A 16,067-nucleotide genomic window follows, 5' to 3' on the forward strand; every position below is an offset into this window, starting at 1 on the left:
GAATAAGTTAGATTTAGTTTGGATGGACAGACTGCTGAGCACCCTCAACCAAAGATTCATCACAACACATCCTTAACGAGTTGTAAAACCAACTTTGAACTAAATTGCAGAGCCCTTTTAAAACCAACTTTGAACTAAATTACAGAGCCTCTTAAAAGGGCTCTTCCAAAAATAGGCGTATGCCACTTATCGAGACAAACACACGGTATTCTTTAGTAAAAGGCGAAAGAATAGTTCGCTATGTGTTAAACTCATGGCTCCGTGAAAAGCAACTGAAGTGCATTTCCATTATATTATGATCCTAGATCTGTTCTTACCCTACGGTAGTCGATGTGGACTTCAATCAGACATGTTAACTTGGTCCTGACATAATTCAGTTTTATTTGATTTTTTTTTATTTAATTCAATCAGACATGCGTTTTTATTTGATATGCATTTAATATAAAATTTTAATTAGATCTCTACTCTGACTTTAGATAAATTCTTTACAGTTTCTATTATTATAAAATAACTAAACATCCTTTTGAAAGAATTATAAAACATATTTTTATAAAAATACTATTGAATATTTTATAAAGAAAATTTATCAAACAAAGAAACATGTTATAACTTCTTTTTTGCATAATTATTTATATTTTATAATTTTAAATTTTCTCACAAATAATTGTTATATATTTTAAATTTTAAACACCACTTTCAAAGAGTCATGAAACATTTGATATAAAAATTATCTTATAAAAAAAATTATCAAACAGGTAAACAAACATGCTATAAATTTCTTACAAATGAATTTTAAATATATTCAGCTTCTATTGTTTTAAAATTAATCATCCTGAGAATACTTTATTCACATTAAACTCAAAAATTAAGGTGCAACGGAATAAGTACCATTTAAAACTATCAAGCATTCTCTCAACATTACTCAGATACTACAAATGCATAAAAGTTTCAACTAATAATTATAGGGCTTTACCCCTAAGGGAGCCCTTCCAGAAATTCTCGAAGGCCTAAGATAAACCCAGGCCCAAGAGGGGGTTTGGAAATAGTTTTCAACCAGCAATAGACGCGCCTCGGTTAGAACCTCACTAGCTGCGTCATTGCCCCAAGCGCAAAGATACGTTACACAGCTGTCTGACTAGTAATTTATTAGCATTTCTCAGTCTCAACAAATATTCATTTCCTATGTGGGACTGAAATCACTGAAACTTTTTACACAAATGCAGCTTTCCAAAGTAATGGCCAATTGAGTGACAATTTCATGCGTTTTATCGGTTTGTGCGGAGTTGGCTGCATTATCCTACTAATGTTGCCCTAAGATCCTATGGCTTAGAAGTGTCAATAATTATTTTGTATGATGTTCGCTGCAGTTTGACTATCTTAAGAGTTTGGAGATTGAAGAAAAGATTGACAAAATCAGATGGTGCCTAACAGCTAATGGGCCCTCTGCCTTCTCTCTACGAAAGATAAAATGATCAAATTTTGGAAGATATGCTTAGTGCTGTCATTATTCAATTGACAAAATGTGCACAAAGTTTTATGGTGGAGGAACTAACTTTTGATCACTTGTTTCAAATGTACACAGTTTTTTTGTTTCAGGAGATGTATTAATGCTTGAGCTCATGTATCTTTCTAATTGGATTCAAATTCAATTGGCAAGGCTTAGCCTTCTGAAGTTACCAATTACATTTTTGAGGTGTACTTATTAATAGCATGATGTAGTATCATAATGAGTCTGTCATGCATGGTGCTCTCTGAAGGGTATTTGAACCTTTTGCTTGTGTAAATGTTTCTTGCCCCACATCTTTTTGGCTTATAACTGTACGGATATAAAACTTTCTATAAATAATTTATTATAAACAATAAATATATAAGCCAAACTCTATTGTTCATCACCCAATTACGAAGCTTTTTCAGACATTTCATAGAAATAAAACACTCTTAACTACTTGAACTAGTACATTTCTACATCATAAATTTAAATGTCATAAAGGTTCTCACTATCCACATTTAGTAAATAATTATTTATTTAATTATTTAATTTTCTCAGGTCTTATCGTAGGTCCAGGAAGAAGCCCCCACCTGCTTTTATCCTCTTTATGCATGTTCGATTCAACACCTTTAGATCTCTTCGGAGTTGAAGAGAATCCTTTCCAGACTATTAATTCTCGATAGATTATTTTGTTCCAATAGTTTTAGTCGACCAATTTCAACTTTGTAAGTCGGGATGTGATTTTGGTCCAATTCTTTCAGCCTCACTATGTCGACTTCCCAATTCTTCCTTAAATCCTTTTGTCGGCCAATTTTGTCCACGTATTCTTTGATAACTGGAACGAGTTGGTTCATATATTCAGCAAGGCCCTAGGTTTGTTGTTCAATTCGACCCAATGGGTTTGTTGTTCAATTCCACCCAGTGAGTTTGTTGTCCAATTCAACCCAAAGCCGTAACTAACGGGATTGGAGGAGGTTGAGAGGCCTCGATGATGAGTTCAAATTGATGACTTTGGTTGCCAGTCATGAAAACGAATCAAAAACTGAGAAGTAAAAACTAAAAAAACAAAATAATAAAATGAAAATTATTAAATAAAAAATAAATATAAATGAATAAGATGAAAACTACAAACTAAAACAAATAAATAAAATGAAAATAATTAAATAAAAAGAATACAATAAAAAACAAACAATAAGTGCAATAAAATAAATACAAGAAATAATAAATAATAATTTAAATTTAAATACAAAATATACAAAATACCTAATATGAATACTTCTATTTTTTTTGTCAAAGTAAATACTCGATTTAAATAAATAAAGACTCAAAGTAAATATTTCACCCGGTTAATAAATTACATTTATAAAGGCTTTTTTTATGCATACATTTCCAAAACAATGTGAGACAAAAAACATTTACACAAGCATAAGGTTCAAAGGGTATGTCATTTTAGGATATATTATCTACACCCTTCACATGCTACTTTTACAAACAGTATGTAATTTTAGGGAATATCATATATATCCTTCACATGCTACGATTGCTACTTTTATAAACGGTATGTCATTTTAGATATCATTTATACCTTTCACATGCTACTTTTACAAACGGTATGTAATTTTAGGAAATGTCATCTATACCTTTCACATGCTACGATTGCTACTTTTATAAACGGTATGTCATTTTAGAAGATATCATCAATACCCTTCACATGCTACTTTTACAATATTTTTCATATGCTATTTTTACAAACAGTATGTCATTTTAGGAGATATCATTCATACTCTTCACTTGCAACTTTTACAAACGGTACACCATTTTAGGGATATCATCTACACCCTTCACATGTTACTTTTTACTACTTTTACAAATGATATGACATTTTAGGGGATATCATCTATATCATAAACTAGGGGATTAAACAAGATAAAAGTTATGTCGGAGTTGATTTTATTCACGAAACTTAACATCAATAAAAGGTAGAAAACAACGTTATCACACATACACCAGAATATATCACATGCAATAATGTATTGGCTCTAGAGGGAGTATGCATGCTAAATGGATACCTCGATTGTTTGCTTGTGTAAATGGTTATATAAATGTCAGTTAATATCGGCTTAAGACTTACTTTGGAATCTTACTTTTGACAAATAAGCCGAGGTCTTCAATTTTAGGTAATTTTGTATGTTATATTTAAATATAAATGATTATTTATCGTTTCTTGAATCTATTTTACTGCATTATTTATTATTTGTTTATTTTTTGTATATTATTTATTTATTTATATCATTTTTATTTAATAATTTTTATTTTATTTTGTTTTGTTTTTAGTTTGTAGTTTTTTAGATTTCTTTCTATGGTGGGTAGTCAGATTCAATCCTCTGAGTTCATCCCCAAGGCTTCTCAGCCTCATCAAACTCATAACTTTGTTGCACATTTTTTTACCCTTTTGGGATCTGAGTCAAGGCGAATTAGTTTACTTAAGCACTTGAGAGGGTCTGGTAGTACGCCTGCTAAATAGGCACTTTGATCCCACATCGTTTTGGTTATGAAATTCCTGATAATAGACATTATATATATAGAAGATAGTACGGGTTTCGTAATTACTTCGGAATTGACTTCTAACAAATAACCGGAGTCCTCATTTTCAGGTATTCTTTTATGTTATTCTTAAATTTATGATTATTTATCGTTGTATGTATTTTTTTATTATTTGTTTGTTATTTTAATTTATTTATTTTTATTTAATAGTTTTTATTTTATTTTGTTTATTTTAGATTTTAGTTTTCTTTTTATGGCCCGAAGTTAGATTCAACCCTCCCATTCCCTCTCATCCTCTGTCTCTTTAGTTACCCTAGTTACCACACTAGCACAACCCTGCCATCACTCATCAAATTCACATATTTGGAATTACTTAATGTATGTACCCTTTCTTGTAATAAATTTAAATCTACAATCCAAAATAGGCTTCCCACACCAGGGACGAAAGAAATTAAAGAGAGGGAAATAGAGGGACGAAAGAAATTAAAGAGAGGGAAATAGAGACAGGGTCAGATATTCATCCCCGAGGCTTCTCAGCCTCCCCAAGTCTCTGTAGTTACGGTCCTCGCTAATCGATTTCGACAACGAACTCAGGGTGGGACGGAAAATTTGAATCAGCTCGCTCCGATTATTCAGGATGCGACAGAAAATTTGAATCAGCTCAATCCGATAATCATGGTGCGATAGAAAATTTGAATCAGCTCGCTCCGATTATCGAAGATTATGAGGCTAAAATCAAACGGCTGGAGGACACAGAGAAGATTCGTAACGCAGAGATCGCAAGATTGAAAGATGTGGGAAAGAAACGGGACGAAGACTTAGCTAGGCTTGAGGACTTAGCGAAGAAATCTGAAGCGGACCTAGCTAGGCTTCAAGATTTAGAACAAATTCGGATCCTCGCCTACAAGTCTGAGATCGGGCGGCTCAAAAGATTTGAACGACGATCTATGGCCTGAATTCATGATCTCGAGGAGGATAAAGAGGAGTTTGAAGATGACCTTACGCATGCTTAGAAAGGAAGAGAACAGGTGTTTGTATCAGTTAGATGTGGCAAGATGTGAGAATCTAATGACTAGCTTGTAGTAATTAGCATGTGGAAACCTTTCTCGCAATTTCCTCATAGATAGGTTGCATCTGGAAAACCTTTCTCTCAATTTCCTCTTATTAACCTGCAATAACTAGCGTTTAAAGTTATATAGGATTATACATGTTTGTAAAAGTGATGAGATGAAAAGAAATACCTTTCACATGCTACTTTTACAAAACAAATGGTATTCCATTTTAGGGATATCATTTATACCCTTCACATGCTACTTTTACTACTTTTACAAACGGTATGACATTTTATGAGATATCATCTATATCATTCACATGCTACTTTTACAATACGCTTCACATGCTATTTTTACAAACAATGTGTCATTTTAGGATATTATCTAACAGTGTATTGGCTCTAGAGAGAGTATTCGTGTTAAATGGATACCTCGATTGTTTGCTTGTGTAAATTGTTATATAAATGGAAGTTAGTATCGGCTTAAGACATACTTTGGAATCTTACTTTAGAGAAATATGCCGAAGTCTTCAATTTCAGGTAATCTTGTATGTTATAGTTAAATTTAAATGTTTATTTATCGTTTCCTGAATCTATTTTACTGCATTATTTATTATTTTTTTATTTTTTGTATATTATTTATTTATTTATATCATTTTTATTTTATTTCGTTTTGTTTTGTTTTTAGTTTTTAGTTTTTTAGTTTTCTTTCTATGGTGGGTAGTCTGATTCAATCCTCTGAGTTCATCCCCGAGGCTTCTCAGCCTCCCCAAGTCTCTGTAGTTACGGTCTTCGCTAATCGATTTCGACAACGAACTCAGGGTGGGACGGAAAATTTGAATAAGCTCGCTCCGATTATTCAGGATGCGACAGAAAATTTGAATCAGCTCAATCCGATAATCATGGTGCGATAGAAAATTTGAATCAGCTCGCTCCGATTATGGAAGATTATGAGGCTAAAATCAAACGGCTGGAGGACACAGAGAAGATTCGTAACGCAGAGATCGCAAGATTGAAAGATGTGGGAAAGAAAAGGGACGAAGACTTAGCTAGGCTTAAGGACTTAGCGAAGAAATCTGAAGCGGACCTAGCTAGGCTTCAGGATTTAGAACAAATTCGGATCCCCGCCTACAAGTCTGAGATCGGGCGGCTCAAAAGATTTGAACGACGATCTATGACCCGAATTCATGATCTTGAGGAGGATAAAGAGGAGTTGAAGATGACCTTACGCATGCTTAGAAAGGACAAGAACAGGTGTTTGTATAAGTTAGATGTGGCAAGATGTGAGAAAGAAGAACTTAGAGCCATGTCAATCAAACTGAAGGACGACATTAATAGGTTGACTAGCATGTAGTAATTATCATGTAATTAGAATTTAAAGGTAGATACTCTGACTAGCCTGCTGTAATAATTAGCATCTAAAGTAGATAGGATCATATATACTTTTTGTAAGAGTGATGAGATGAATCACTAGTTGTCGTCGACCCTTATATAATAATTTTTTTTCCTATTACCTCTCTTTATTTTAATTTAGGTATAATTATTGATTTGGTACCTCAACCTTTTGGTTAAGTTCAATTAGGTACCCATATTTTTGGTTTGTTCAATTTAGTACCCTAATTATCTAAAAGGATTTAATTTGGTTCTCTCTGTTAAGTTGGAGTTAACACTGTGTCCGTACAAAACACATGTCAAGCTGTGAAATTTTTAATTTTTTTAAATTTAAAAAAAAAATTTAATTTTTTTCAAAAAATTTTAAAATTGTCACGTGACAGTTTACCATCGTGTCACGTGGCAGCTTACAATCATGACATATGACAGTGGTAATAGTTGTGTTCAATTTAGTCCTCTATTTAAATTTTTGGTTCAATTTAGTATCCCAATTCTTTAAAATGATCCAATTTCTTCCTTTCCAATTTGAGACCAAATTAGTAACTAAGTTTAATTATAACTTATATATACATGTTAAAATAATTGTTTTGAATTTATACATCATGTTAGAATTATTACTTCTACTTAGTATCATTAACCTTATGTATAGGGTGTAGAGTGTGGGAAACGTCTACTGCTGTATCTAATTATGCACCTAGGGTCCTAGTGCAGTCTCTTAGTCTTCTGTGTACTTGTATAAGTTTTCATTATAAATAGAACAAAGTGAGAGTAGTCCTATAGGCCCACTACTCTTATATTTTCAATCTCAATCTCAAGTTGGTATCAGAGCGTGTCGATCCCCGCTTTGGTTTCTGTCTCGTTCGGTCCACCACCATTTGTCACCGTTGTTCGTTGCAATTCTCCACTACTAGTCACCACTGTTCGCGGTTGTCTAGCTTGGTTTGTCACTATCTGAAGTTACCCATTGTTGTCCAACACTAGTTTCTGCCACTCTGCCCCTGTCCACAACTGTCCGCCGCCGTCCACCGTCGTCCGCCACCGTCAACTGCCACAGTTTTGTTTGGCGACCATCGGATCTGGATCGCCTCTTCGAGTGACGACCAACCCCGCTGGTGCCGAAGGGAAATTCTCCTCCACGTGCCGCCACGAGCCACCACTCTGTCCGCTATAGTCAGGCGCGTGACACTCGCGCGCTGCCTTCCCGTCGCCGGAATCTCGTCGTGTCTCTACCGCAGGGGTCGCCGAAGCTTCCTCTATATTTTCAGCCCCCTAGAAGCCAGTTTGAGTGAGATACTAAGTCCTCAAGCTCTAAGTACATCAATTGCTTGCATCTCTCAATCCATGGAAGGTCACAATTCATGGGTAATTGACTCTGATGCTTTTGACCACATTTTTGGTAATACCTCCTTGTTCTCAACCATTTCATTTCAAGAAAAATCTCATTTTATAACCCTTGCGAATGGTTCTAAAACATCCTCAAAGGGAGTCGGTCAAGGCATCCTATCTCCCTCCTCAAATCTAAAATATGTCCTTTTTGTCCCTAATTGTCCCTTCAATTTAATTTCCTTAAGTCAGTTAACCAAAACATTGAATTGCTCTGTAACCTTCGATAACAAATCTTTTGTTATACAGGAGCGTGGCTCGGGGAGACAAATTAAAGAAGGATATGAAGTAGGCTGATTATACCATTTTGGATCTCGTCCACGAGTGTCATGTGTTGCAGCTCCCAATCCTAAAATGTTACATGATCGACTTGGCCACCCTCATCTGTCCAAGATAAAGAAAATGTCTCTTGAACTTAGTAGTCTCCAGACCTTAGAATGTGAGTCATGTCAACTAGGAAAACATGTTAGATCTACCTTTCCTAAAAGGTCTCAATCAAAGTGTACTTCTAGATTTTCTATCATACATTCTGATATTTGAGGACCTAGTCGTGTCTCATCTTTTGGCTTTGGGTATTTTGTTACTTTCATTGATGAATATTCGAGATGTACTTGGGTTTATCTTATGAAAGATCATTCTAAATTGTTATCCATCTTCACATCCTTTTTTTGAATCAAATCAAGAATCAATTTGGTCAAGTAATCAAAATCTTAAGAAGTGACAATGCCAAAGAGTATTTTTCATCTACTTTTTCTAACGTTTTGAGTTCCCATGGTATCTTGCATCAGTCTACTTGTCCTCATACGCCACAACAAAATGGTATAACAAAAAGAAAAAATAAATACTTGGTTGAAATTGCTCGTACCATTTTGCTTCGTGCCAATGTTCATGTCCATCACTGGGGAGATGCCATCTTAATTGTAGGTTTTCTCATTAATCGGATGCCATCTTCCTCTCTCAATCATAAGGTCCCTTTCTTGATTCTGTTTCCATATAATCCTCTCTTTCACAGTTCTCCTAGAGTATTTGGTTGTGTATGTTTTGTTCATGACATGTCTCCAAGGTTAGACAAGCTTTCTGCTCGCTCTCTCAAATGTGTCTTCTTAGGCTATTCACGACTTCAAAAGGTATCGATGTTACTCTCCTGAAACCAAGAAATATTACATGTTTGTCAATGTTACATTCTTTGAACAGACCCCTTACTTCTCTCCATTTGTTTAAGATGTTCATGTCATACAACAGGTCCTCCCTATTCCCGTGGTTGAGTACAATATTTCTAATGTCTTTGTCAATCCAAGTCTCGATCAAAGTCCTCTTGAGCCATTATCTCCACATATTGATTCTCTCCAACACAGGACCTCGACTAATAGTCCAATTTTCCAGGAACATGGTGAATCCCCTACTTCAGATTCTTCTCCCTCATCTCTTGATACCACGACTCCTCGTGAAGGTGATTCATGTTGCCCCATTGCTCTCAGAAAAGGTACTCTTTCCTCTCGAAATCCACATTCCATTTATAATTTTCTTAGCTATCACAGATTATCGCCTTCCTTTTTATCACTTTTATCCTCAGTTTCTTCTGTTATTATTCCCAAAAATGTGAATGAAGCACTTGATCATCTGGATGGCGACAAGCCATGATTGCAGATATGCAGGCTCTTGAAAGCAGTCATACTTGGGAGCTCGTGCCACTCCCATCACGAAAAAAGGTTGTTGGTTGTCGATGGGTGTATGCAATTAAAGTTGGCTTTGATGATCATGTTGATCGCCTCAAAGCCCGATTAGTTGCAAAAGGGTTCACTCAGATTTATGGCCTTAATTATTGTGACATTTTCTCTCCCATGGCCAAGATGACTACTATTTGTCTCTTCTTTGCAATGGTAGCAATTCGTCACTAGTCGCTTCATCAATTGGATATCAAAAATGCCTTCCTTCATGGTGATCTTGAGGATGAAGTTTACATGGAGCAACCTCCTGGGTTAGTTGCTCAGAGGGAGTCTGGTATGGTATGCAAATTGCATTGCTCTTTATATGGCCTCAAACAATCACCATGACCGTGGTTTGGAAAATTCAGCTCCATTGTTCAAAAATTTGGGTTAAGACGCAGTGAGGCAGATCACTCAGTCTTTTATAAACATACCTCTCCTGGGAAATATGTCTACCTAATAATATATGTTGATGATATTGTCATTATAGGAAATGATACTGCTAGAATATCTCAACTCAAGGAGCACTTGTGTAGAAATTTTCAAACGAAGGATCTCGGAAGCCTCAAATATTTCTTGGGCATTGAAGTAGCTCAGTCAAAAGATGGAGTTGTAATCTCTCAAAGGAAATATGCTCTTTATATATTACAAGAAATAGACATGATTAACTACAGACCAATAGATAGTCCTATGAACCCAAATCAAAAGTTAACAACAGAAGAAGGCAAATTATTCTCCAATCTAGAGAGATATAGGAGGCTTGTTGGAAAGTTAATTTATCTCACTATTACGAGGCTTGGTCTGTCTTTTGCAGTTGGAGTTGTTAGTCAGTTTATGCAGACTCCATGTCTTGGACATTGGAATGCCATCATTCGTATTTTAAGGTACCTCAAGAAGGCTCCAGAAGAAGGTTTGCTATATGAAGATAAAGGAAATTTTCAAATCTTTGGGTACTATGATGCTGATTGGGCAGGCTCCCCTATTGATAGACGCTCTACTACGGGATATTGTGTCTTCCTTGGAGGAAATGTTATCTATTGGAAAAGTAAGAAGCAAAATGTGGTGGCCCAATCCACCACTGAAGCTGAATATCGGGCAATGGCGTCTCTCATGTGTGAACTCATATGGGTAAAGCAATTTCTTCAAGAGCTTAACTTATGTGAAATTCAGACCATGAAAATGTACTGTGATAACCAGGCTGCTCTCCACATTGCATCAAATCTAGTGTTTCATGAGAGAACTAAACACATAGAAATTGACTGCCACTTTGTTCAAGAAAAATTGATGACAAAGGAAATTTGTACTAAGTTTGTTAGGTCAAATGACCAACTTGCATATTTGTTGATCAAGTCATTAAGGGGACCTCAGATTGAGTTCATTTGTTCCAAGCTTGGTTCATACAATTTATATGTTTCAGCTTGAGGGGGAGTGTTAGAATTATTACTTCTACTTTGTATCATTAACCCTATGTATAGAGTGTAGGTGTGGGAAACGTCTACTGTTGTATCTAATTATGCACCTAGGGTCCTAGTGTAGTCTCTTAGTCTTCCGTGTACTTGTATAAGTTTTCATTATAAATAGGACAAAGTGAGAATGGTCCTATAAGCCCATTACTCATATATTTTCAATCTCAATCTCAAGTCATCAAATCACTACATCTAAATATTCAAATTATTTTATTTTTTACAATTTTAAAAAAATTTATGTGTAAAAAATTATAAAGATAAAAAATTTAAAAAATAAAATAATTTAAGTATTTAGGTGAAATGATTTGATGTATATATTAGAAAAAGTTATTGTTAATTAATTTTAAAGTATAAATTGTGGATTAGTTGTTAATTAATTTTAAACATATAGTAATATATTTAAATAAAGTAAATAATTTTATTGGATGTAATTATGTTATTAATTTTCAATTTTAAATATAAATTAAATTCCTTTTATAAAAATTAAATTAAAATTTAATTTTTGCCCTTGTTATTTTTTACTAACTTCAATTTATTTTGATTGTATCAGTTTGATTTTGAACACTTTTAAATTATTGTTTTTCTAGAAACTTGCTATTGTTATTTATGGGCATGGATCTTCTCCACATACACACTCAATGTCAGTTATCTTCATATGAATGTTATAATATGCACGATTCACGGTTAACGAAATCATAATTACTAAATTCTGAACCAGTAAAAAGGATTGATCAAGCTTTTGATGTTAAAGGGGATAACATAACCCATTTTATCCAATGCAATAAATATTTACCTGTGAGTATTACGATAAAGCAGAAGATGGTCTAATTTAGTTAATTTGTGCCGACGGTAATGTTATAGAAATAGCTTTTTGGGCCTGATCATTTGGGCCGGGAATTATCCAATTCAAACAAACAATGTCGAATCCTTCTTCCTGCACCGACATATATTTTAAATTTCTAATTTTACCCTTTTTCATTTTGAGTTCCAGAATCTAAATTTATAAATATTTCGAAATATATAATTCATCATCTTAAAATATTTTCGAATTATACAATTTAAAATACAAAATAAATATTCATTCTAGATTACTCAAAATGTACACAATTCGGAATGTTTTTTTTTTTTTTAATTTAATAAGGTGCTGGTCAACCCCTACATTTCACCAACTCCCTTTAGGGACAACACGCACGCACATAAGCATTTAAGTCACGCAAAGTTAAAGAATGTATCTGTCTATTTGTCCCCTTCAGAGGATAAGCATACCCCTAACTCTAACCCTCACTCACACATACTCTCATATTTACCCATCCAAGTTAGGCACCTCCCAACGACAACGACCATTGATTGATTCTTCCCCAAACAAAAATCGCTTTCTTTTGAACCATTTCTTCTTTACCATTCCCATAGATCCAATGCTCTTTGACCATCCCTTTATGGAATCACTTTCTTACATTTTCTCCCTAATCAAACTCATCACTTTGTTGCACCTTTTCTTTCCCTCTTGGATCTGAGTCAAGGCGAATTAGTTTACTTAAGCACTTGAGAGGGTATGGTAGTATGCGTGCTAAATGCGAATTAGTTTACTTAAGCACTTGAGAGGGTATGGTAGTATGCGTGCTAAATGGACACCTCTATCCCACATCGTTTTGGTTATGAGTTTCCTAATAAAAGACATCATATAAATGTAATATAAATGTAATTTTGTATGTTACATTTAAATTTAATGATTATTTATCGTCTTGTATAGGGATGGCAAAATGGGCCAGGCCCGACGGGTCGGCCCGCCAGCTCGACTGAAAAAACATGGGCCAGGCCAAGAATTTCAGCCCGCCAACCCATGGCAGCCCGGCCCGTCAAGCCCGCTGGCCCGTCGGGCCAGCCCACGGGCCAAAACGGGTCAGTCCGCGGGCCGTATAAGTTAATGAATAAAAAAAAACACGTGCAGTGTAGCAGCAGGAGGTGGGTGGAGTGTTTAATTTTTAAGATTTTAAAAAATTCGTTTTCAAAAAAAGATCTAGAATAAGTTCTTTTATTTATTTATTTATTTTTGCATAGTATTATGTTTTTCTCTTCTTTCTCTGCAGAGATCTCTCTGTCTTCTTCTTTTCACTGCGGCGGAGGCAGCAGGAGTGTTGTGCACTAAGAAAGGATATTTTAGCCTTTTTGATATTAATATGGTGTGCACTTAACAATGATGGGGTGCAAGAAGCACAAACCATGTGCGAATTCTGAAGTGGACGCATTGTGTTTGGGCAAGCCCAATCAAACCCAATTTCATTGTTAACAAAAACCTAGTTTCACCGAGACAAGTAGTGGCGGCAAACTCCATTATTATCGTTGTCACTTTCATCCAAATTCCAAAACCCAGACAAGGCTTAAAAGGTATTAGGGTTTTCTTTCTCCATTATTATCGTTGCCACTGCCAGACTTATTCCTTCATTCCTCTCACACTCTCTTCTCCTCCTCCTCCACCACCCACGTTTTGGGAAACCAGAAGAGAGCACCCTCGTTTCTCCTCCACCCACGTCGCTGGCCAAGAAACACGAAGGCAGAGTGCAGGCCATTCACGGCGTCTCCTTTCTCCTCCACCGTGACATCCACCACGTCGCTGGCAGGGGCAGCAGCGCCACCATCGGACTGCGATTGACGAACGATTTCGACAGCCACGACCACCACGAACACAGGTTTGTTTGTAATTTGCGTTCTTGTTCCCTTTTCTTTCAATTTGTAACCTAAATTTATGATTTTCGTAACCCTAAAATTGGTTTCTTGTAATTGGAAGTTATGGTGTATGTGTGGTTGTTGTTGCTGCGATTTGTCCTTGTTTGGATTGGACCCATTCTGTGAATCATAATTGTTGTGCTGTTGTTGGTTAAATTTTCCCCCAATTTCAATTTCGTAGTTGCTGCCGTTTTGGTGTGGTGGTGATGTTCATTTCTTTTTTTCTTGTTTTTCTAGTGTTACTATTTTTTATCTGACTGTGTGATAGGCTGATAGTTGTGGTTGTTTTCTTTGTTTGTCTGTTTATCTGTAATCATGTTGGAGATATGTGGAGAACATGTATTTCATCGTTGCACTGTGATCAAATACATACTGCCACTGTTTCATATTGTTCTATCATCCTTGAGACAAAAATATGTTCTTCATTAATGATTGAATTATATGATAGAAAGTACCAAGTTGCAAAGTTGTATGTGCCGTGTTTGCAAAGCTGGGATTGAGTTGTTTGGCATTAACTTAAACTGAAATTTGCTTATACACTGCAGTATATTTGATGTAGAACTATAATGCCACCTCCTTTTTAACTGTTCTGAACTCTAATTTGTTTGAGGCATCTCTACCGGGGTTTGATGATGGGGAGATTTCAGAAGATGCTCCTATTGATTTGGAGGGTTTAGATGCTTCTGCAGCACATGTTGCCAAACAAATTATACAACCTCTCATCCATAATTAATGCTTCTGTTTTTTTTTATGTAACTGTTTGCACTTTGGTAATGCTCCATGCCTAAAGTACTCTAATTCAGACTTGTTATTGATGTTGCAACAGTGTCTTGATGACTTGCAGAGAGCAAAATGTCATTTATATATATTGTAGGGTTGTTTGTTTTGTGATCAGTTATATTATATACTGCAGGGTTGTTTTTGTTGCAATAATTTTGTTGAAATCTGATTTTGGACTGAAAATGTAACATATGGAAAAAAGCCCGCGGGCCAGCCCGCCAGCCCGCCAGCTTGCGGGCCGGGTTCAAAAGTGTAACCCGTTTCACCCTTGCGGGCCAGCCCGGCCCGGCCCGTATAAATCGGGCCAAAATCGGGCCGGGTCAAAACGGGCCGGGCTGGCCCGTTTTGACATCCCTAGTCTTGTATCTATTTTAGTGTATTATTTATTATTTTTATTTATTTATTTTTATTTAATAATTTTTGTTTTATTGTTTTTTTAGTTTTTAGGTTTTAGTTTTCTTTCCATGGCGGGCCCATCCTCTCAGCTCATCGGGGCTTCTCAGCCTCCCCCTATCTCTCCATCTACGGTCCTCGCTGACCGATTTCACCAGCAAGCTCAGAATGTGGCGGCAAATTTGAATCTGCTCGGTCCGGTCGTTCAACAAGTGGCAGCAAATTTGGTAGCAAATTTGAATCAGATTGCGACTGAAGATTTGAATCGGTTCAATCCGATCATTCAAGATTACGGGGCTGAAATCAGAAGGTTGGAGGACGTAGAGAAGTTACGTAATGCAGAAATAACTAGATTGGGAGATTTGGGAAGAAAACAGGACGAAGAGATCGCAAGATTAAAATATATGCTCGAGGACTTAACGAATAGATATGAAGCAGGTCGAGCTAAGGTTAAGGATTTAGAAGAAATCAAGATCCCTGACTACGAGTCTAAGATCAAGGATCACAAAAAATCCTATGCACGACTCAAAAAATCCTATGGACGATCTAAGGCCCAAATTGGTGAGCTGAAGGAACATAAAGAGCAGTTGACATTGACCTTAGACGTGCTTCGAAAAGGGATGAAGGAACATAAAGAGCAGCTGAGATTGACCTTAGAAGCGCTTCGAAGAGACAAGAAAATGTGTCTGGATAAGTTGGATAGGGCAAGAATCGATCAAGAAGAACTTAAAAAAATATCAATCCAGCTGGACGACAACATGACCAGGTTGCATCAGAACATTAATAGGTGGGATGACAACCTTGACATTAATACGTTGGATGACAACCTTGTCCAGTAGTAAGCATACCTTGTCCAGTAGTAAGCATGTAAAGGTTGATACACTGACGGCCCTGCTGTAATAATTAGCATAGGAACGTTTTGACTAGCCCTGATCTAATTAGATCATACGTTTTGTAAGTAATTGTGATGAGATGAATCACTTATAATAAAAAAAGATTTCCTATTTCCTCTTTTTATTTTAATTTCCTTTAATTCGGAATCTACTTCGGTTCTTTATTTTAATTTACTTCAATTCGGTCAACCCTACATTTCACCAACTCCCTTCAGAGAAAGTATACCCCTAACCTCTAACCCTCAC

At 35.8% G+C, this 16,067-nt stretch overlaps 2 protein-coding genes and 2 non-coding genes across 9 annotated transcripts; 2 read left to right on the forward strand and 2 right to left on the reverse strand.

Annotated features, from left to right (window-relative positions):
* Positions 1–143: 143 nt before the first annotated feature.
* LOC114186413 lies at positions 144–259 on the reverse strand. The gene has a single exon (XR_003605070.1). It is a non-coding gene; the product is annotated as a U5 spliceosomal RNA (small nuclear RNA).
* Positions 260–965: 706 nt separating this feature from the next.
* LOC114186398 lies at positions 966–1,116 on the reverse strand. Its single transcript, XR_003605057.1, has one exon. It is a non-coding gene; the product is annotated as a U4 spliceosomal RNA (small nuclear RNA).
* An 8,380-nt stretch (positions 1,117–9,496) lies between these two features.
* Positions 9,497–10,987, forward strand: LOC114184793 (uncharacterized mitochondrial protein AtMg00810-like). Its single transcript, XM_028072100.1, has 3 exons — positions 9,497–9,643; positions 9,758–9,860; positions 10,056–10,987. Exons 1-3 carry the CDS (start codon positions 9,497–9,499, stop codon positions 10,985–10,987), a joined length of 1,182 nt encoding a protein of 393 aa, XP_027927901.1.
* Positions 10,988–13,077: 2,090 nt separating this feature from the next.
* Positions 13,078–15,951, forward strand: LOC114184981. Of its 6 annotated transcripts, XM_028072431.1 has the most exons (3): positions 13,097–13,416; positions 13,529–13,718; positions 14,976–15,951. In XM_028072431.1, exon 3 carries the CDS (start codon positions 15,000–15,002, stop codon positions 15,765–15,767), a length of 768 nt encoding a protein of 255 aa, XP_027928232.1. In that variant the 5' UTR covers positions 13,097–13,416; positions 13,529–13,718; positions 14,976–14,999; the 3' UTR covers positions 15,768–15,951. The 6 variants fall into 6 exon arrangements, 3 of the variants coding, with proteins under 3 accessions (XP_027928232.1, XP_027928229.1, XP_027928230.1); XR_003604709.1 differs by lacking the exon at positions 14,976–15,951 and adding an exon at positions 14,669–14,907 and having other exon boundaries at positions 13,078–13,718; XM_028072428.1 differs by having other exon boundaries at positions 13,098–13,718.
* The last annotated feature ends 116 nt before the right edge of the window (positions 15,952–16,067 follow it).

Source organism: Vigna unguiculata, chromosome 5 (genome assembly GCF_004118075.2).
Source record: "Vigna unguiculata cultivar IT97K-499-35 chromosome 5, ASM411807v1, whole genome shotgun sequence".
Classification (NCBI taxonomy): domain Eukaryota; kingdom Viridiplantae; phylum Streptophyta; class Magnoliopsida; order Fabales; family Fabaceae; genus Vigna; species Vigna unguiculata.